This window comes from Castanea sativa, chromosome 7, assembly GCF_040712315.1.
Source record: "Castanea sativa cultivar Marrone di Chiusa Pesio chromosome 7, ASM4071231v1".
NCBI lineage: Eukaryota > Viridiplantae > Streptophyta > Magnoliopsida > Fagales > Fagaceae > Castanea > Castanea sativa.
This window is the reverse complement of record NC_134019.1, coordinates 31391930-31415676: the sequence shown is the minus strand read 5'-3', so window position 1 is coordinate 31415676 and position 23747 is coordinate 31391930. Positions and strand designations below refer to the sequence as shown.

Sequence of the window (23747 nt, the reverse complement as noted above, 5' to 3'; positions counted from 1 at the left end):
AGGGAGAGGAGAGAAAACTTGTGGGCCTCACCACTTTTCTCTCCCCCTCTCTCTCTCAACCAAACAGTGAAAAATACCATTTTCTACCCTATTTTCCTCTACCTGTTTTCCATCGTTCATATTTTCACTCCAACCAAACACACCCTAAATTACCTACTGGTTTGAAATTTGACACTTTACCAACATGAGGTTAGCTTAATTATAGTTCTATAATTCACTTTTGTTAAAAACATGGCTAAAAATGTCATTTTTCTCAATTTTATGTTTCTCTCATCCAAAAACACAAAAAATATAAAAATACAAAATCAAATAAGATTAAAAAGAATCTAGCGAAATACTTGCATAATGAAATTTCAAACCACATGTAGGTAATTTAAATTCCAATCAAACCACAAGCAGATAAGTTGTAATTTACCCTTTTTTAATTGTTTACCTTTCTTAACACGCAACAATTATCATCCACTACCTTTTTTAAGAGTCCAGATCTTTTATTTCATTTTTTAACAGTCCAAACATGTGACATGTTTTTATTCGTGGAGTATAGTGTGATTAGAAAAAGTTGGACAAAAGATTTGGACTCCATTTTTAAATTGTCTTACTTTTTCTACTCCACCAATAAATACCTATCACTAAATATGTAATTTTTCTCAATTTTTTATATTTCTCTTCTCAAAAAACACAAAAAAGAACATAAAAATATTGGATCAAATAAGATTAAAAAGAATCTAGCGGAACACTTGTATAATGAGATTTCAAACTATAGGTAGGCAACTTGACCTTTAGTCAAACCTCAAGTGGATAAAGTGTCAAATTTTAAACCACAGGTAAGCAACTTAAATTACGGTCATACCACATGCGGGTAAGTTGTAATTTACCCTTTTTTAATTGTTTACCTTTTTTAGCACACAACAATTATCATCCACTCTATTTTTTTAAAGTCCAGATCTTCTATCTCATTTTTTAAGAGTCTAAACATGTGGCATGTTTTTATTCGTGGAGTTTAAAGTGGAGCAAGAAGAGTGGGACAGAAGATTTTGACTTTTTTTTTTAAATTGTCTTATCTTTTCTACTCCACTCTATACTCCATCAATAAATACCTATCGCATATCCACCTATTCAATTAAAACTAATTTTTCCTATTTCAATTACCCAAAATAAAAGAACTTGACACCTCCCACCACCCACCACCACCCACCGTCAACCTTTGTCGGCACCGTCCTCCTACAACCAGCCTCCGATACCATCAACATCACCGGTAACAACCAAACCGCCTTTTTAATTAAATCCAACCCAATTCCTACTGATCTTTTCAAACCCACCAACCACAATAGATGAAACCCATGTTTCAAACCCAAGCCAATATCATCAAATCCTAATAACCATCGAATCAATCAAAGACAACAAACACAATTTAAGGAGAACTAACACAAAATAGATTTGGTCATAGTATAAAAATTGGGAAACAAAAGAGAAGTAGAGAACGAAAATGAAAATAAAAATAAAATGAAAGAGCAAAAACATAAAAGTAATTTAGTGGCTAGGAAGAGAAATAAAAATAAGGAGTAGGTTTATAACATGGGTTTTAGCTATGGTGATGATTTTGGCTTGGGTATGAAACATGAGTTTCAACTATGGTGGTTGGTGGGTTTGAGAGTTACGATTGGGATTAGTTTGATTTAATTAAATAGGCAGTTTTGTCATAATTGGAAACGATAGTTGGCCATGACTGGAGAGGTTGATGGAACCAAAAGCCGGTGGCAGTGAAGGTTGTGGTGGTGGGGAGATGTACCGTTATTTTATTTTAGGTAATAGAAATAAGAAAATGCATATTTAATTAAAGATGTGGACATGTTGCATGTGTTTATTAGTGGAGTATAGAGTAGAGCAAAAAAAATGAGACTGAAAATTTGGACTGCCTTGGAATACATAAAGAAAAAATAAAATGCAAAATAAGTAGTGCCATAGAAAATATACTGTAGTATGACTGTATATTTATACACAAATTTACATGGCCTAATGTAGGTGAATTTTGCATTTGATTGGCTAAAATGTGGTATTTTTTTTTCTATTATACAAGCACCAACGAGTGCTCTTACACTACATCATCTTTGGTTGTTTCTACTATTTCTCCCTTTGGGTTTTTTTTCTTTTGAATTTTTAGCACCGGGTTTTGCCTTAAAAGAAAAAGGCTTTAACTCTAAATTGATTAAGAATTATTTTCCTCAAACTCATTATGTAATAAATTTAAAAAAAATGTTATTTTACAAACAACTTATGTGGTGAGTAGTTATTAGTAAGTAAAAAGTGATATTAGTGGTGTGCATATATAAGAACGGGTAAAAATTGGCCACAATAATAGTTTATAAAAATGTTCTAAAATAATTTGTAACTGATGGGGAACTAAAAATTAGACCATCTCCAGTTCGTCCATAGGAGTCATCCAGAGCCAAAGGTCAACCCAGAATGATACGCTTGTCCGTGTACGTAAGAAGGTCGTCCATAGACGTGAGGGTTGTCTAGGGAAAATTGCCTGGACGACCCCCAACACTTGTGATATTACCAGAAATAGACATCCACAAGAACCTATAACTCAAACCACGTGCTACCAAGCCCTTCTATTAAATACTTAACTTCCAATGGCAGTTGTAGAAGATAAGATTGAATATTCTAACTTCTATAGCGGTTGCAGAAGTTAAGTTTGAACCTTCAAACTTCCACAAATATTGGGGAAGTTACTATGCAAGTAACCACTCCAAAAAACCCACTATATAAGGACTCACGAACATCAAATAAAGGTAAGTTTTTACTAATCCTAAAAAGTTGAAATTCCTAAATCTTAGAGAAAAAACTAATTTAAGCATTGGATGGTTCTTGGTCAGTTCACCTCGATCTCCTTTGATTCTTGTGTCTTTTGATTTTCAGGCCTTTCAAGCTCACACTAGCCCATTGAAGCCCGTAGCATTCAACCTACTGATTTTTTGTGCATCATCAGTTGGCGCCGTTTGTGGGGAAGAGATTGACTTTGTGTTTTGCAATTTATCTTCCTTTGACAAAATGCTGCACAGTTCGGATAAGATCGATGACCACTAGTCCAGGCCATGAGGAGAGTAGGAATGCTTCTAGTAATCCCAATCGCGATTGCCAGTCAACACCTGTCATGCAATCGCCTTCCATCCAACACATACAATCCATGGCAGCCGCCATGGCGGAATTAACCCGTCAGAACCAAGAGTTTACTAGGGAGATTAGTTTAAGGAGATAACACCATAAAAGATACATGGAAGGGCAAGCCCAGAGTCAAGAAGTTAGGCAAGGAGAAAACATTGAGCTTGAGAATCAGTCAAGGGGCACCACCTCATGAAAGGTGCCACACTTGGAGAGAGAGATAGCTCAGATGAAGAAGGCCATGGACGAGATGAAGGAGAACATGAGAAAGGCGAATCCTGTAGATGATCTAGTCCATCGAACGGATTCCCATTTTGTGCCTTCCATCAACAGTCATTCCCTGCCTTTTAAGTTCAAGATGCCTTCCTTGGACTCATATGATAGAACGCACGATCCTTTTGATCATATTGCTACCTTAAAGACTACAATGCCTCTGCAAGGGATTCTAGACAAGATTATGTGTAGGGCTTTTCCTACTACCCTTAAAGGGTCGGCACAAGTGTGATTCAACAAGATACCTCCAAACACTGTGAGCTCTTTTGAAGAATTGAGTAAGTTGTTTGTCAACAATTTTATCGGAGGACAAAGGCATAAGCATCCTTCGTCCAGCCTATTAACCATAGAGTAAGGAGAAAATGAAAGCTCGCGGTCATTCATTACTCGCTTCAACAAAGAAGTCCTAACTGTAGACGAGATGGATGAGAAGTTGTTATTGGCAACCTTCCATAATAAAGTTAACTCTGATTTTTTCATCCATAAACTTTATAAGTAAGATCCTCAAACAATGGCTGAACTCTTCCATTCAGCCGAAAATTTTATGAATGTAGAGGACGCAATCATAGCCAAGAAGAGGAAAAAGGCCAAGAGAATGGAAGAGGATATCCCGCGCCATCCAGAGCAGGGTCCTCATCCAAAGAAGGCCCGAACAGGAGAGAAGAAAGATCAAGATAACAAGAAGAAAATTTCTTCTTCAACAAAGAGTCAACAGTATACGCCCTTGAACATGCCACTTTAACAAGTACTTATGCAAATCAAGGATGATCCATCCTTGAAGTGGCCGAAAAAAATGAAGGGAGATCCCAACAAGCGCAATAGGAACAAATATTGCCGCTTCCATAGAGACCATGGACATGACATAAACGAATGCTTTGACTTGAAGTAGCAGATAGAGAATATCATCAGACAAGGAAAATTGATAAACTTCTTTGGACGAGATCACAAGGATGAGAAGTTGAAGGGAAAGGTAGAAGAATCGCCACGACCCCCGCTCGAAAATAAGGGTTATTATAGGAGGGACCTTAATAGGGTAGTCTTCCAAGTCAAGGAAGACGTATCGAAAGGTGGTGCAAAACGTCTAACTCTCTAGACGACCCCTAAGGATGAGGGGGCAGATGAGCAAGCCATTATGTTCACAGACGAGGACGCTGAAAGGATTCACCACCCACATGACGACGCGATCGTCATCACGTTGCTCATTACTGATTACACGACTAGGAGGGTGTTGGTACACAATGGGAGTTCGGCAGACATTTTACACTATCCTGTCTTCCAACAAATGAGGCTTGGACGAGATCAATTTCGTCCAGTGAATTCGCCATTGGTAGGATTTGGAGGGATGAAAGTGCAACCCATAGGTACCATAAAATTGCCCGTGGTGGTAGAAGCATACCCACAGCAGATAGAAAAAAAAAGGTAAACTTCCTTGTTGTGGACTGTTCGTCTTCATATAACGCTATCATTGGAAGACTAACCTTAAACAGTTAGAAAGCGGTAACCTCTACCTACCTTTTATCTGTTATGTTTCCAATAGATCATGAAGTAGGTCAAGCGCAAAGGGATCAATTAGCCACCAAAGAATGCTATCTAGCCATGTTGGCTATGGACGAGTATATGCAAACGATGAGCATAGATGAGAGAAGAGTTACCGTGGAGCCCATGGAAGTGCTAGAAGACATCCCTCTGGAAGAGCGTAACCTGAAAAATATATAAAGGTTGGAGCAAGCATGGAAGAGAAAATGAAGTGAGACCTTGTCCAGTTCTTAAAGAAGAGCATTGATGTGTTCGCATGGAGTCATGAAGACATGCCAAGTATTGACCCAAGTGTCATTACCCATCGTCTAAACGTATATCCTTCCTCCAAGCCCGTACGTCAAAAGAAAAGAGTTTTTGCTCCTGAACAAGATAATGCCATTAAAGAAGAAGTCCAGAAGTTTACCACGATGAAATTTATCCGGGAAGTTTTTCACCTGGACTGGTTGGCGAACGTAGTGATGGTCAAGAAGGAAAATGGCAAGTGGAGAATGTGTGTGGACTTCACCGATCTGAATAAGGCTTGCCCCAAAGATAGCTATCCATTGCCACGCATTGACCAGCTGGTGGACTCAACTGTGGGTCATAAATTGCTGAGTTTCATGGATGCTTTCTCAAGTTACAATCAAATAAGGATGGACGAGGTGGATCAAGAGAAGACATCCTTCATTACCAGCCAAGGTTTATTTTGCTACGACGTGATGCCCTTCGGTTTGAAGAACACAGGGGCAACTTATCAAAGGCTAGTTAACCATATGTTTCGTCCATATATTGGACGAAATGTGGAGGTTTATGTAGATGATATGTTGGTAAAGAGCTTGGACGAGGAAAAGCACCTAGACAACCTTCAAGAGACCTTCGATACACTCAGAAGATATAACATGAAGTTGAACCTGAGCAAATGTGCTTTTGGAGTTTCGTCAGGGAAATTTCTTGGGTTCATGGTTTCACATAGGGGAATTGAAGCAAATCCCGATAAAATTCAAGCAATACTAAATATGGAACCACCAAAGAACATCAAGGAAGTCCAATTTCTCACTAGGCGAGTTGCCGCTCTTAACAGATTTATCTCCAAAGCCACTGACAAGTGTTTACCATTTTTCAAGGTTCTTAAGAAGGCATTCAAATGGACGGACGAGTGTCAAAAGGCCTTCCAAGATCTCAAAGCTTGTCTCACAATAGCTCCTTTGCTGAGCCCATCTATACTAGATGAAGAATTATACTTGTATTTGGCAGTGTCTCCACATGTAGTGAGCTTGGCATTAATTAGAGAAGAAGGAAAGATACAGAAGCCAGTTTATTATACAAACCCAACGCTGAGGGGAGCGGAAGAATGGTACCTTATGATGAAAAAACTAGCTTTTGCTTTGGTCACGACTTCCAAGAAGTTACGACATTATTTTTAGGCTCACGTCATCAATGTCTTGACAAATCATCCACTCAAGAAAGTGATGAACAAGTTGGAAGTCGCAGGACGATTAATCCAATGGGTCATAGAACTTAGCGAGTTTGATGTCAAGTACCAACTAAGAAGTGCTATAAAGGCTCAAGTCTTGGCAGATTTCATTGCGGAGTTCACTTGCAACCAAGGTGGGTTAGACAAGATTGATAAAGCTCAAAGGTGGGTCGTCTATGTAGATGGTTCGTCCACACTATATGCAGGAGGAATTGGAGTTGTGCTAAAATACTTTAAAGGGGACAAGTTGAAATACGCAACTCGTCTACAGTATTAGACAACCAATAATGAAACTAAATATGAAGCTCTCCTTAAAGGGTTGGAATTGGCTAAGTCTCTAGGGGTAGAGTCAGTGGTCGTCCACGGAGATTCTCAGTTGATCATAAATAAAGTAAATGGAATATGTGAAGCTAAGGAAGATCGAATGAAGAAGTATCTTAGTCAGGTGAAGCGGCTTATCAAAAAATTTAAGGAAGCCAATTTCGTGCAAGTCCCACAGGAGGAAAATATGGAAGCAGATATCTTGGTGAAGGTAGCTTCGACAAAGGGGGCTATAGACGAGTATGACAAAGTCCAATACATGTCAAGCATAGACCTTCTAGAGGTACAACAAATTGCAGGAGAAGGAAATTAGATGACTTCAATAGTAGTTTACCTCAAAGATGGAAGGCTTTCGGAAGATAAGGACGAAGCTAGAAAGTTAAGGATTAAAGCCGCTAAGTATGTCCTCATAGACGAAGTATTATATAAAGTGGCTTCTCTTAGCCCTACTTGAGGTGCTTAGCTTTGGATGAGTCAAATTATGTGTTGAGAGAGGTTCATGAAGGAGTATGTGGAAACCACTCAGAAGCGAGAGCGCTAGTCCATAAAGTCGTTTGTGTAGGTTACTACTGACCAACTATTCAAGCAAATGCTAAGGCTTATGTTAAGGTGTGTGACCAATGTTAGCGCTTCAGCAACGTCCCTAGACAGCTGTCAGAGTATCTCACCCCGATAAAGGCCCTATGGCCCTTTGCGCAATGGGGATTGGATATCTTAGGTCCCTTCCCACTTAGAATCAGGCAAATGAAGTTCTTGGTAATAGGGATCAATTACTTTAGTAAGTGGGTGGAAGCCGAACCCTTAGCCAAAATCACGCAGCAGAATGTCAAAAATTTCGTTTGGAATAGCATTGTATGTAGGTTCAGGGTACTAGTGTCTGACAATGGACAACAATTTGACAACACAACTTTCAGAGATTTTTGCGAGCATTTTGGAATCAAAAATCATTATTCCTCACCCTCCCACCTACAAGCAAATGGACAAGTAGAAGTTGCAAACCGATCATTGTTGAAAATTATCAAGACTCGGCTTGAAGGAGCAAAAGTAGTATAGTCAAACGAGCTACCAGGTGTTCTATGGGCTTACAAGATGACTCTAAGGACCCCCACAGGGGAAACTCCTTTCAAACTAGCTTATGAGAGCGAAGCTGTGATATTTGCAGAAGTGCACATGGCGAACCACAGGGTGATGAAGTATCAGGACGAGGATAATGAAGAGAAACTTCGTTTAAACCTTGATCTGATAGACGAGGTAAGGATAAACGCGGAGCAAAGGACAGCAAGGTATAAAAACCTCATGGCTAGGCAATATGATGCAATGGTTAAGCTTAAGCGTTTCAATACCGGGGATCTCATCCTAAAAAAGGTCTATTTGGCAACCAGAAACTCAGCTTATGGAAAACTGTGACCTAATTGAGAAGGACCCTACAAGGTTATCGATTACAAGAGACAAGGGTCTTATTACTTAGAATCCCTGGACGGGAGAAAGCTGGAGCATCCCTGGAATGTTAAGCATTTAAGAAGGTATTACTAGTGGGATAACAGCCTGGACGAGCATCACTCTGGACGAGATCATCCTAGATGTTGTGTCTATCCTAGACGAGTTGAAGTTATGTGTTACTTTTCATTACTTGTGTTTATTATTAGTATTCTATGTGGTGTTTTGGTTCCCTAAAAGTATATGTTTGTAAACCATGTGTTGCCTATGAACTATGGATGAAGTCATAGACTTGGTTTGTTTGTATCTTTAATTCCCTAAAGGCACCAGATTTTAAGTATATGCCAAAACTTGTGGACGATGTTTTGTAAGTAATATTTACAATGTATAAGGTTGTGTGAATTTCCAATTCTCATGTTGTTGAAGTTCTCATTAAAACTAATCCACAAGAAGGCTAATAGCCTAAGACGAGTAAAATCTCTCAACACAGGGATGTAATGTCTATATGTTTTCCTTAAAATAAGGATAAAGCAGAGAAATAAGCTTAAGGTATGTTCGTCTGACTAATGCATGAGATAAAACCTAAGCATATTTGTCCAACCAATGGACGATAAAATGCACGCACGAAAGAATGTTCAAAATCTATGGATAGATATAGCCAGTTGAAACAGTCCAATCTTTGGACGAGTAAGAGCTGGAAACGCCTTGCCTAAAGACGAGTATAAATCGTCCAACCTATGGACAAAAAATAGAACCAACTAAGTCAAATCTTTGGACGAATAAAGTTGGAAAAGGCAATGCCATTCATAAGACGAGTTATGCTTATAAAAAATTAAAGAATAATAAGGATGTTAAACATGATGAAATCATTTTAACATGTACAAGCTAAATGCCTTCATAAGTGGATGGACTACACTTAAAATCAGTATAATATGGGTGATGTAAATAAGGAAAATTCATCCATACAATAACATGTTCAATAGTAAATATTCATTCATAAAAGTTTAAAAGGGTAGACGACCACCATCCAAAAACCCTTATAAAGTAAAGCATAAATGTATTAAAGCTCATTCTCAAGATTGTGGACAAGTAAAATGTACTTAGATTAATTTAAATGGTCCAAAACAACGAACCTCATACTTTAAAAGAAGAAGAAGAAGAAGAAGAAGAAGAAGAAGAAGAAAACAAGGTGGTAAAATTTCAAACATTTACTACGAGGGATTATCTCCAGTTTTAGGCTCGTCTTGGGCTAGCTGGGTGGTAGCATTGTCTTTGATATTCACGCCTTCAGAACTTGTCTGGAGGAGAGAGCTGGCAGCACCAAGCTAGAGTTTGATGGAGCTAAAGTCCACTTCAGGGAAGCGTTCAATAGCGTTCATGCGAAAATCTCCAACGCCAGCAGCGTAGTTCGTGTCGTCAGCCTTTAGCTCCTCGATGAGATTTTTCAGTTCTTTAACTTCGTCTTTGGCCATGCCTGCCACCTCAACCTAACCCCTGCAATTGTCCTTAACCTCCTGGATCCTCTTCTCAAGCTTAATCCTCTCCTTGTCCATCTTTGTGGCTTGCCTAGACGCTGCATTGAACTTAGACATTGCCTATGTAAGTGGGTGAAATTTATGTTAGACCAAAAAAAAAAAAGTGTAAAATGACAAGACGAGGTAAAAGTGAAATTACATACCTTAAAAAGATCATGAACAGCAGAATGTTCAAACTCTTTTAAAAACATGTCATAGCATGCAACAACGTCCTTATTAGTGACAGCCTTTTTGAATCTTTCCCAAGCCAAGTCCTCATTCTCAACGAGGTTCATGGGAACTCTTGGAGGAGGCTGAGACGAGGCAGGAGCAGTGGTGGACAGGGTAACTCTGACAGGCTCAAACGAATCCACATCGTGAATCCAAAAGTGAAATTGCATACCTTAAAAAGATCATGAACAGCAGAATGTTCAAACTCTTTTAAAGACATGTCACAGCATGCAACAACGTCCTTATTAGTGACAGCCTTTTTGAATCTTTCCCAAGCCAAGTCTTCATTCTCAACGAGGTTCATGGGAACTCTTGGAGGAGGCTAAGACGAGGCAGGAGCAGTGGTGGACAGGGTAACTCTGACAGGCTCAGATGAATCCACATCGTGAATCTAAACGGACGACTGTTGGAAGGCAGGAGGGATGACATGGCCTAGCTTGATGACCTCAGGCTTGGGCAACTTGTGTTTCGCCTTCTTTTCCTTTCGACGGCTTGGAAGATTCTCCAAGTCAATCCTCTTGGATAGATTCTTTCTTTTATCTCCCACAGCAAGATGAGGCTGAGACTCCGTCTCTGGTAAGGCATCCTCATTTATTACCACCCATTTTTCCTTTATTTTCTTTCATAATTGACATCCCTGAAAAGGAAAATATTAGGATTGATTAAAAGATGATATTCAAACAATTTCTTTATAAAAAAAAAAAAAAGAAGGAGAAGGGGGAAGGGAAACTTATGTCTACGAACAGTAAGCTCATGGGCAATATCTTTAGCAGAAGATTTAGGACTAAGTCCCCAAGTCGCTAGATGATCAAGGGTGACCAACGAATGGAAACTCCTGTCAACATATAGATGAGCTCTTTGGACGCGTTAAAGATGGAACTTGTCCAAGGATGGCCGTCTGACAGCTGTAAAAAGAATGGGAGGATTAGATGATTAAAAAGGAAGGAAAAATGTTGAATAAGGAAAAAACATACCTTTTGGACGAAGGTTCCCTATCCAGTATAGGGGGCAAATGGATCCCTGCCAACCTCAACATGGTGTCCAGCCCAAAAACCAGAGACAAAGAAAAACTCCGACTTTCAGTTCTTATCAAACGTCAAGAGGGACTTTATCAATCTACAATCTTTACCCTTGGATGTGAACTGGTAAAACCAAGGGATTGACTAATTTCTGAGGGCTTGTAACAATAAAGGAACTCATCCACGGTAAAAGGACGATCCGCTTCAAACACTTCCCTCCACAAAATTTGCATAGAGACAACTAGCCTCCATGCATTAGGATTAAATTGACACACTCCTAAACCAAACCTAGTTAATAACTCCCTAGCGAAGGCGTTAAAAGGCAACCTAAGTCCCCCTAGAGGTAGGCTTCATAGATACCTATTCCAAGACGAGGGTCATAACAAAATTCGCCTCGAACGGCTAACCTAGGGTTAAAATCGTCTGGAATATAATACCAACTCCTAAGAGAAGCCAGTCTTTTCTCATCCATTTGAGAATGGACGCCTACAACATAGCTATATACAATCTCTACCTCGTCCAAATGAATGGATGGGAGAACACTCGTCGAGGTACCAGCTTGTGACCCTGAAGCTGCCCTCATCCTGAGATGTTCCTGAAAAACCTCTAGGGAAACCCCAAGAACAACAAACGTGTATTGCTCATCCATGGTATTCCTCCCATTGCTACTATTGCTACTACTACTATCCTCGCTACTACCACTATCACTAGTGTCGTCATGATACTCATCTATCTCCTTATCAACACTATTGCTAGATGAAGACATTTCATAGAAACTAGAGAAGGAAAGCCTAAGGATGAGGAAGAAGAGAATACCTGGATCTAGACGGCCTAAAGATGCAGGAGGACTCTTAGACGAAGGCACTGGACAACAAAAGTCAGGGAAGAAAATTTAAGAAATATTAAGGGTAGGAGAGGAATTCTACTATTTATAGGCAACAAATTTTTTTATCTGGAACAATGCAACCAACTAGAAGAAGTCACATAGTCTTTTCCTTGAGAAATTGAATAGACGCGACAAGTAAACCAACCAAATTACGACACGTGGCAGGCTCTGGAACGTTCAAATCCAACCGGGATAGTGATGACACATGACACAACATTTAACCAATGGGATGATGACACACGTAAAAAATCAACAATAACTTCAATAGTTTTTTGGACAACCTTTGGACAAGGGGGCAACTGATGGGGAACTAAAAATTGGACCATCTCCAATGAGTCCATAGGAGTCTTCCAGAGCCAAAGGTCAGCCTAGAATGATATGCTCGTCCGTGTACTTAAGAAGATCGTCCATAGACGTGAGGGTCGTCCAGGGAAAATTGCCTGGACGACCCCCAACACTTGTGATATTACTAGAAATAGACATCCACAAGAATCTGTAACTCAAACCACATCCTACCAAGCCCTTGTTCATTGCTATTAAATACTTAACTTCCAATGGCAGTTGTAAAAGATAAGATTGAATATTATAACTTTCATAGCGGTTGTAGAAATTAAGTCTAAACTTTCAAACTTCCACAAATATTGGGGAAGTTACTATGCAAGTAACCACTCCAAAAAACCCACTATATAAGAACTCATGAACATCAAATAAAGGTAGGTTTTTACTACTCCTAAAAAGTTGGAAGTTTTGAGTCTTAGAGAAAAAGCTAACTTAAGCATCGGAGTGTTCTTGGCCAGTTCACCCCAGTCTCCTTTGATTCTTGTGTCTTTTTCTTTTCAGGCCTTCCAAGCACGCACTATCCCATTGAAGCTCGGAGCATTCAGCCTACTGATTTTCTGTGCATTAGTAACTATAATGTGTAGTATTACTTATAAATTAAATACTACTAAGATTTTTAAAACTAATAAATTAAATCTTAGTTTTTTTTTAGGAAGAAATTAAATCTCAGTTCATTTAAGTAAAACGACATTATATTTAGTTTAATATAAAGTGAGCATTTAATTTATTACTTTGTAAATTTTTTTTTAATTTTATAAATGTTACTTACATAAATTTAAAAGTTTAATTTGTTACTTTTACACTATTGGATTTAATTTGTTACTCTAAAGATTTTATAATTCAATATTTTTACTTTTTGAGAATATATGGTTTAATTTGTTACACTTCTAAAATTTATGATTTAAATTGTAATTTTGTTCATTATTTTATTACTCTTAAGTCGCACAAGCAATTAATGAATAATAGCTAATTTTAAAGCAAGGCAAAGTTAAAAGATCAAAAGGCGACTAAGGGTCCGTTTGAGATCCGCTTATTTTGCTGAAATTGAATTTTTTTGCTGAAAGTACTAAAGATAAATGTAAAAGTTAATTTGAAATAGTACAGTGTAACCCATGAATAGTACCAAAAGTAAGTTAAATAGTAAAATAAGTTGGCAAAAATAATATTTGCCAAACGGACACTAAATTTGAGTTTTTCATTTTATATTTTCTTTCTACATTTTTTATTGATATATTTCTTGTATAATATAATAAATACATTATCTCTTTTATATCAAACTTAAATAAAATCAGAAATTATAAGAGAAAAATGAGAGCTGAAAAAAAATTGAATTTTAAAAATAAAATTAATATTAATAAAATTCTTATCAATTTTTTTTTTTGAGAAACAAAATTCTTATCAACCTTTAAATACGATAAGAAGCATCACAATATTGAACTAAGATTTTTTACGTAAGAAATTTTATTATTCTTAAAGAGTAGTGTATGAGAAACAAAAAATAACGAAATAGTTATGTAATGTTCTCCAGAATCTGTATTGTTTTTAAGTTGAACTTTTGAGTTTTTTGTGCATAAATGTGTTGATGCCCAATTTTTTTGATCTGTACCCAAAAGCCCATACGGAGGAAGGCCCAATGAAAAACAAGGCCCAAAGGCCCACTTAGAAGACCAAAAAGCAAGAGAGGTCCAAAAAAAGAAATGCAAGAGAAAGCGATCTGCAATATAATACAAATCTGCTGCAAAATATAGCTTTGCCGCAAAATACAGTTATTTGGCAGAATGGCTTTGGCAGAAAAATACAAATTAGGCCCAAGGCCCTTTTGATCCAGTCAACATTATTTGACCCATAAAGGCTCAAATCCTTTTGTATAAAAAAGATAGGCGTGAAAACTGATATGAAAAAGCACGATGAAAAGAAATAAGGAATAACAGGAAGTGTCAACAGCAAGAATCACGTGAAGGAAAGAAAACCCAAACCAAAGAAAATGACAAACGTAGCAAGAAACGCATAAAGAAATAAGACAAAAAACACGCAGCAGAACAAATCTACTACAGTAGAAATGGCGTGGGAATGAAAGAAGACAAAAACAGAAGATAATGAATCAAGCACAGAAGGGCCGGAGCACCACCAACCTGTACCCAGCCAATACAAGGGAGGTGAGTCCACGATTAAAGGGATTCAGAGGGTGTGGTTTGGTGGTGGGGGGAAAATGGGGTCTATATTTGGTTTCCAGTCGTGATTCTTTTGGGAATATACCTTGCTGGGATGATATCTTACCCAAAAGAAGTAATAGATGGTTGGGACCACCTAATGCATGCCATAGAGTTAGGTAGTGAGGTAGCTCAATCCTTATCCATTTGAACTTAGAGGTAGAGGTATACAACAAGAACAAACAAAAATGAATTTTGTCGTGAAATGGGTAGCGGTGCACAAACATGTACTGAGCAATGACAGTGGTCGGGGCAACCAATGGGTTAATTGGTAGTCTTAAAGGGATGCCCACAACAAACCAAAAATAGTTGGTGAAGTCCTAGGAGTAAAAGTGAGAAATCCCATTAAATTAGCTCACTATAAAAGGAGGAGGTAGGGGAGAGCACCTACGGGGAGAACCCATAGTAAGAGAGCAGTAAGCACCTAAGGGAGACACGTAAGAAGAGAGAGGTATCTATAGAGAGGGACTCAAGAAAAGGAAAGATCAAAGGAGGAACAACCCACGACAATAAAGTAGTAAGAAACTAAGAGTAAAAATAATGGAGAGAAAGAAAGGAAGTGGTAAAAAGAAGAGAGAAAATACGACAAGAATAGGGGCATGCATCAATAGACTATCTTTTCCCTCCATCTTAGCAAACCCACTCTTTGAAGTCTCCAAAAGTAATAGCTAGTAGCCATTTAGGCCTATTCTCCAAAATGCATAACTTTGATGGCAGAAACCTATGACAAGGTTGTTCAAGTTGGGGTTTGGGTTCCTTCTTGGTTTACTTATTCTATGGGAAGATTCAATTCTTGATTTCAATTGCAAATACATTTGATTTCTCTCATTAGAACTTATATTTGCTGCATTTAATCATTTTGTTGTAGCACGTTTTTATCACGTTTGCTACACCAATTGTCCTGCTGTGGCATTTTTACTTGTTGTACTAGTTATTCTGTTGTAGCACCTTTTTATTATGTTTACCGTGTTAGCTATTATACTAGCTAAATATTTTTTGCCGAAACTTTCTTATTTATTTGTTATTACGTGTTTTACTTTTGACACAAATTAATCATTATCCTGCCATAAGTATAAATATATACATATATCTTGTTTCTCATGTTCTACAGAATATATTTTATATATGTATATGTGAATACGTATAAGTATATTTACGAATATATATATATATATATATATATATATATATATATATATGTATATATTTGAGAATATGCTAACCCATGTAAGTTAACATTTGCTTGATTGGTATTTTCTTAGGGTTTTAGATTTGTTTGTGTAGGAAGTAGAAAAGTATTTTTGTAGTAAAAAAATGAAGAGTAGTCATCCACATTGCAAAAGACTTTACTGCACAGCATAAGGCTTTAATGCACAGCAAACAGCTTTACTGCACAACAAAAGGCTTTAATGCATAACAGAAAGCTTTACTGCACAGCAGACGGTTTTACTGCACAGAAGACGGTTTTATTGCATAGCAGACGATTTTATTGCACAATAGAAAATTTTGCTGCATAGCAAAAAATTCAGACTTGTGGCAGAAACAGGAGAAAAGTTCCTTCTGCAGTAGAAATAGAGGATAAGCCCACTTTGCAATGTCTTCCCTTAGACTTTGGACTCGATATTTGCGCACAAACTAGCAGCGGCAGAATGGTACTTTGGCCATTCCGTGGAACGCCAGACCCAACTTCCTCCTTAGAAAAAACTTAGACTAAGCGTTGTCCAATAACATCAAGACGCGTGTCAAAGGTGCAAAAATGTAAAAAGAAGTCTCGACAAAATGTTTACAATACAATTTTAAAATTGTTACAATTAATTTGACCATTTTATGATTAAAAAAAGGTCATGTAATTTAGTTACTAAAAATCATGTGGTGAGAGCCTTGAAAATTTTATAATTAAAAAATTGAAATACACCACTCAATAACATTATATTGAATGTGTGTGTGTGTGTGTTTTTTTTTTACAAAACTATTGTTGAATTACATTATCTCCTTGTTAATGCTTGCAAAATATCAAGTTATCAAAGATTAAAAACCATCTCATAAATACAATTAATTCATGCTTCTTTTTTTATTATAAAAAATTACACAAAAGATGAGTTTTATAATTGAATAGTAAATGATATTGATTAAATCAAAATTAGGCATGCATGTTAAAAATAAGGCGAATGTATAGTCCAACAATTAGATTTGCAAAATATTAATCCAATTAGAAGTTATTAAGTAGTGTAATATTAACAAAATTTACATGAGTAAAGTGAACCCATTGCATGTTATGATGACACGTATTTATCTCTCAAAACATACTACAATGACAACTTCCTATATTTGTTGATATTACACGGATAAACAACGCTACATGTCTTCAACTGATAAAGTATCTGATTGTTGAATAAGAGATTTGTGATTCAATCCCCGCTTGCACAAAAAATCGATTGGTGTTTGGTCTGATGTTAAAGAGCACAATCATTATAAACGAATACCATAGATTGAAACTCTATAATAATTAAAAAAAAACTACATGTCAAACAATTATTTGTACATGTCAATTCACTTGACACACATCAATAATAAATATAATAAAAAAAGTTTTTAAATATTCACTATTAATTCAACCAATATTGCCTTGGATGTAAACTTTTTTTTTAAAAATTTAGAATTAAATTTTTTTTTAAGATCAATTTAAGATTTAAATGTATACTGTAAGTGCACAATTGCACCTGGACCCAAAGACAATTACGGGCTCAGGCCCAATGAGCCTTAAACAATAAAATTTGTAGAGTGTGGGCTTGAAATCTAGGTTAGAAGTACTGAGAACTTGATAACAGGCTAAAAGTTACAAATACTTGTAAATAACAAATGATAATTGCAAATAGACCTCCTCGGACGTAAGCCGAGGACTACTTCTGTATTATTTCTCTTTCTCTCTTAAAAGTTACAATTCTTAATTTCTTTCTTTGTTACCGACCAACCCCCCTTTCTCTGGCATTCATCCCCCTTAAATACTTATTTTTCTGATACTTTATCCACGTGTTGCTCCAACCCCCTCCCCCCTAAATATTTCTTTTCTTAGTGCCTTTGAATAGTGACCAGAAGTTTCAGTTCTACTGTGCAGGGGTCACTTCCCCATTAAGGCGGCCAGGGAGGTAGGTGCAGAGTCTTTAATGTGGTGGTGGCAGCCTTTTCTTTTGGTATTTTTCTAACACCGGTGTACCTCGAAGATTCAGGGTTTCCCCCTTTAACCATTAGTCTTTCCAAAGTTGTGCCTTGACCTTCATAATGAAGCTCTGAGTTCTTTTGGATCTGTCCGAGGAGAAGCTCGCCCTCGGCTGTATCCTCGGACTCTCGGCGTATGGGCCAATTCGCAAAGTTAACAAATTCTTAACTCTGGAGCAGGTCGGCCCTCCATGCTATAGTCCAAAGGCCCATATACCCACTTGGGTCCTTTTACTCCCACATATACTATTGATTCAACCAATATGTTCTTAAACAATCAGTAAAAAAGGAAGTTACATAGAGTCATAGACCTCATTATGTATATACAATATACACACATTATAATGACATGTGTCGATAATCAAACATTTTTCCGCAAAGCTTGATGAAATTTACCCATTAATCAGCTTAAGGATAGAATAGAATATCCATATAAATACTAATTGCTATAGGATTTATTCATATTTTTTAGTAATGATCATTTTCTTGAAACATATGTTACTATAAATTCAACAAGTTTACCCTCCCCAAAAAAGAGATTTATGAAGCAGAGACATGAAATATGCATGCATGCAACCCTTCACTAATATTATGCAAGTGATTCATTTTCCTTCAACAACCAGAAGTTATTCATGATGTAATAAATTTATCTTCTTCTTAATAAAATTACAAGTTTTTCATTAAAAAAAGAAGAAGAAGAAATTGCATCTTAAAAATTTAAAACAAATCTTAGGGTACAATTTTGAAACTGAATTGACGGATGGTCTACATTTATTTTTAATTATAAACTTAGGGTTTATTATATTTGAAGATATGTATGGGTATGGATTCCAAAATTGTGAATCTTCAAGACAAAGTGCATTAAAAAAAAATGGAAAAGGACAATTTCAAAAGGCAATTATTGTTTGACTCATGAGATTGTGGAAGTTAAAACCAAAGCAGGGACTTGAGGTACTTTGTTTTCAACGACAGATATGAATTTTAGGCATTGCAAATTGCAATGCTATTGGAAAGTATACTCCATAATTTGTTGCACTAAACCATATGAGAAGCCAGATATACATGAACGACAAAAAGAGGGCCTGGAGAGGAAATTGTTCTAATTAGACCAATAATTAAAAAAAGAACAAGATAATTGTGGCTTCCATATGGAAAGAATAAAAAATGAGTAATTCTTAGGTACTCTCTGAGCAAGAAAAATAATATTACATCCTCTCACATTCATTATTGAGTTCATTCATTAAAATTCATGCATGAATGTGAGAAGATGTAGGATGTAGCATAATTTCTCCCTATTTCAAGAGTACCTAAGAATTTTCCATAAAAAAGAGGGTGACAGTCTCACAATCCCACTGCCCTTTTGATGGAAAGAATCCAAGAAGTAAATATATTATAGGGTTTGGCTTACCTCCAGTACTTTTTAAAAATGAATTTCCTTTTATTTTAATGAGAGGCTGTCACACTACCCACTAACTAAATAAAAAGTAGAGATTAAAACCGACTACCACTTGTTATTGTATATTTAAAACAAAAAGACATGTCCAGTTAAAAAAGTACTAGAGGTAAGCCAAATCTTATATTATAAATCCTTTGTAATCCCCTTAGTCTTTTTTTAAAAAATTGTTTTTTTATTATTTGAATGCTGGAGAGAAATTAAAAAATAAGAGGAAAAGAGTGAAATAAAAAAGTAATGTAAGTATGAATTAATTAGGCTAGTTGACATGATTATTAATAATGTTAATTAATGACAAAAATAGTAGTTTTTTCTAATCATTTGATCTCAGAGAAATTTACTGTTTATAAAATATGTAATTTTTGTGGAGCTCCGCTATGTGTAACTTAACCACTTAATATCTTTAGGGGCATTTGGTTCGTTGTGATATTCCATTACACAGTAATATTACATTAGGGTAAACTACATATTTGGTTCATAAGCTTTACACTAAATGTCAATTTAGTCATTGACCTTTTAAATGTCTCAATTTAGTCCCTAACATTGTGGTATTGTGTCAAAATAGTCCCTACCGTTAAGTGCTGGATGGAAAATGTTAACGTGGCTAATGGTAAAATTAAAATATTGTTTTTATGCCGCATAGATTTCCACATAAGCTGCCATGTGGAATGAATTTTAAAAATCAAAGTTTTTTTTATCTTACTTTAACTCTCTCTCTCTCTCTCTAATATATTCTCTCTATGCTTACTACTCTGCCTCCCTGATCGAAGCTTACTCAAGGCTAGGCAAATGCAAAAATACCCATTCCAAGTCTAAATCTATTTTGATGGAGCTCCTTTTGTCTCATACCGTGTAATTTCTTGGCCCCTTCAAGGCTCCAATGATCGAACTCCATGAAAGAAGTCAATAAAATACAATCTATTCACACTGTAGATGTGTAATTTGTGTCCTTCACTCTCTTTAAATAATTTTTATAAAAAAAAACCCCTTTATTTCTACTCCGTCAAATGGAAAAAAAATGAAAGAAGGGATAGTATTGGAAAACTTAATTTTAGAAGATAGAAATAGAATAGAAGTTAAAATACCCAGACCTTTACAAAAATAATTTGTTTTTGATTTTGCAAAGCTAAGCTGAAAATACCCAGACCTTTATACCAAAACGAAAAAATTTAGTCAGATCACATAGAGCACTTACTCATATCCATACCCATTTACGAATCAACTGAGAATCAGAAATATCCAAACCCATGAATCCATTTTGAAAAACAAACCAAAATCCAAATCCAAATCCAAATCATACCATCTATATGGCTTGCAAAAATGAACAATACCCACACATGCAAAGGGATTCATCCACTCGAAACATACCCATTTGAAATCACCAAACCCATCTCCTTTAGATTCCCCTTACGCATAGTTTAAAGACAGATAGAGGCTTAGAGCTTCAATCTTGGTAGATTGATGAGAGTGAGCGAGTAAGAGTGAGAGAGCGAGAGGTTACAAAAGAGGGATTGGATTTGGCAACCACTGGTGTGCTGGCGATGGCAAGCGGTGGAGAATAGCAGTGGTGTTGAAGGAACTCAGAGAGTGAGCTTTGGTCATGCTGTCATGGAGGCTAAGCATAGAAGAGAGAGATTGAATCTGAGTTAGATCAAAGAGGCAGAGAGAGTTAAAGGGAGTGAATTATAAAATTGTTGATTTTTTTATTTATTAATGCCACATGGAAGCTTATGTGGAAATTTTCGTGGCATAAAAGATAATATTAATTTTACTGTTAGCCACGTCAGTATTTTCCATCTAACACTTAATGATAGAGATTATTTTGACACAATACCAAAAAGTTAGGGACCAAATTGACACATTTAAAAAGTCAAAGACCAAATTGACATTTAGTGTAAAGGCTAGAGACTAAATATGTAATTTACCTATTACATTATTATAATCTTACATTAATGTAAGATCAATACAAAAATACAACATTCCATTATTTAGGAATGTGATGAGATTATTAAGTAAAAAAAGAAAAAGAAAAAATAGAAAGGTGATGAGATTAAAGTGATGTGATATATTTTGTAATTTTAAATTATAATAATATTAAAAAAAATAAAATAAAACAAAAAATTTTAGTGTCACATCATTATAATGTGTATCATATCAAAGTAAATCACAATGCACCAAGCACTCTTCCTATTGGGCAATATGTCCTCTCTGTCTCTCTCTCTCGCAGTTTTAAACTTTCAACTTTCAACCAAAGAAGACGAGAATGACAATCAGTTGCATTACAGCTTCGACTTCTATTCTTAGTCATTATCAGTCTGCTCATGGCCATGGCCTAGCCGTTGATTCCTTGTCATGTGGGTCCGAAAGGATCTTCATTTTGACATCCTTAGGCTTAACGATAGCCACATTTGATCCATTTAGTGCTTTTTACAGTCAGCATCTTCGTCCACTGTGCCTAGAAAATGGTCCCACCACACAAAGGATGTTCCTTTGTATTAAAGAAAGAAGATGCATGAACAATGCTATTGGTAGGACCAAAACAAAAGCAAAAAACATCACTTTTGCCACAAACTCGCCAAATATCAAAGAAGTTTAAGTCAACACCATACTGTTGCCTTTTTTTTTTTAGTTATCTTTTTGTACAGGTCTTTCAAAACTCTTGTTTGGACGAATGGCTTAGTAAAAGTATTTTTGTATCATCATATCATATAAAATAAAAGTTGTGCCCAGAAAATTGTGCTTGAATCAATTGTGGGTAGACCACAATTGAAGGATGATGAGACCCCCAAATGGAAAGGCATGAACTCCTAAACCGAAGTGCATGATTCTAGCTCAAACAACCCAGCATCTCTAATTATGAGCACAAATCTCAAGATGATTGCCTTGTATTAATGATATTACGTTAATCACGCTATATGACTTTAGTAAAGAGAAATGATATGTCCACAATATTTTTACAACATTTTTACAACAAATTCTAAGTGGCAGGATGTTACTGATTGTTATTATTGGGGCAAAAAAGTAATCTTAGTGTTAAGTTCAAATTTGAACCAATAACAACTAACCACTTATGATTTGTTGTAAAAATGTTGTGAACGTAACACCTCTCTTTAGTAAATAAATGAAATAAGCGAAGAGTGGTTAAAAACGAAGATTATATAAACAAACATCGGACCACACTCACTCCAATGTAAAAGAGAAAAACCCTAGAAAATCTTTGTTATTATTATTTTAATTTAAGTGAAATGACTTAAGTATAAAAAAAAAGCTTAGACCAACATAATATCGATGCCTTTTGATTGAGTGATCTTTTTACGTAGGTCTTCCAAAACTCTTATTTGAATCACTGTCCTATTAAGAGTCTTTGTTTCATCATAAAAATAAAAGTTGTCCTAATAAAAGTTGTGGTTGGACCAAAATTAAAACTCTACAATCCAAAGTTTCAAGTAATTTTTTTAATAGAGAATTTCAACTAATTTTTAATTATTTTGATTTTAATTTCATGATTTTATATTTCAACATAGTAAAACTTATAAATTACATTCAGTTAGTATTCAGGACAAGTGGCTGAATATAGATGTAGTACATTGTACACACCTAAATTAAGGCACTTTTGTCATATAACTCACTAATTCTTAAGATAGTAATAGTAATTATTAAGATAAAACTTTAATTTTTATATATAATTTTTAAATTAATATTTTGTATTGCACGTATGGATAAGTAGTTACTTAAATATAACAATTGGTCAATCGTGACCTATGAGTAATTATATATTTGTATTTTTATATACTCTAACTCTACTAACTCCCAAAATACATGTAGAAGTTGGACAAAATCAATATGGATTCTAATTATGGTTGGTTTTGGTTTCAAAAAAAAAAAAAAAAGGATTCTAATTAACTTATACTGAGATAAGATAGCAAGATCAAAACTTAATTCAATTGGATTTTGTTTTATTAAAGGACACGTTTTAATTAATTGAAATCATACCGAAAAATTCATAGGTAGTTCCGGAGTATAGTGAAATAGTGTTCACTCCCCTTACATTTATGAAGGACCCCATCATGAATTTAATGAACAGACCTTGCTATAAATATGAGAGGAGGGAGCACCATTCTTCGTGGCTGCAGGACCTATTATTATACCTCTTGTACCTTTTCTTTATTTAAATATACCGATGCTATCTTCTTAGGCAAAAAAAATAAAACTCAATTATACTATAAAATCTCCCTAAAAAAATTCACCACAGTAGGTTTATTTAAAAAACCTTCTTTCATTTTTTCGTGTGTGTTAAAAATATTTAGTATTTTTTTAAAAAAATCTCCTTAAAAAATCATACTATATATAAGATAAGATAAGAAGATCAAAACTTAATTAATAAGTCATTTGAAACTTATTTTAAAAAAAGACAACTTTATAAAATAAAAGAATTTTTTTAATTAATTTAAATTATCAAAATCAAACATTATTTTATAGATTTGGATTAAGTTATGTTATTCTAATTTGTTGTCTTTTTCCCCAAAATTTTTTTAAAAAAATTATGCTAAAAGCCTAAAATATACTAAGGTTAATTTTTCTTTTCTTACCTTTCATAAGAAGTAAATTTAATAAAATTCCCAGTAGAGAACAAACTTGACACGGAAACCCAAGTGGACCAAAACTCAAATTCCTCCAAAAACTTTTAAAAC

General features: G+C 35.6%; 2 protein-coding genes across 2 annotated transcripts; both read left to right on the top strand.

The window, feature by feature from the left end:
* The first annotated feature begins 6425 nt into the window (after window positions 1–6425).
* LOC142644315 (uncharacterized) lies at window positions 6426–7064 on the top strand. Its single transcript, XM_075818954.1, has 2 exons — window positions 6426–6615; window positions 6736–7064. The coding sequence occupies exons 1-2, from the start codon at window positions 6426–6428 to the stop codon at window positions 7062–7064; spliced, it is 519 nt and encodes a 172-aa protein (XP_075675069.1).
* A 776-nt stretch (window positions 7065–7840) lies between these two features.
* LOC142644314 (uncharacterized) lies at window positions 7841–8158 on the top strand. Its single transcript, XM_075818953.1, has one exon. The coding sequence runs from the start codon at window positions 7841–7843 to the stop codon at window positions 8156–8158; it is 318 nt and encodes a 105-aa protein (XP_075675068.1).
* The last annotated feature ends 15589 nt before the right edge of the window (window positions 8159–23747 follow it).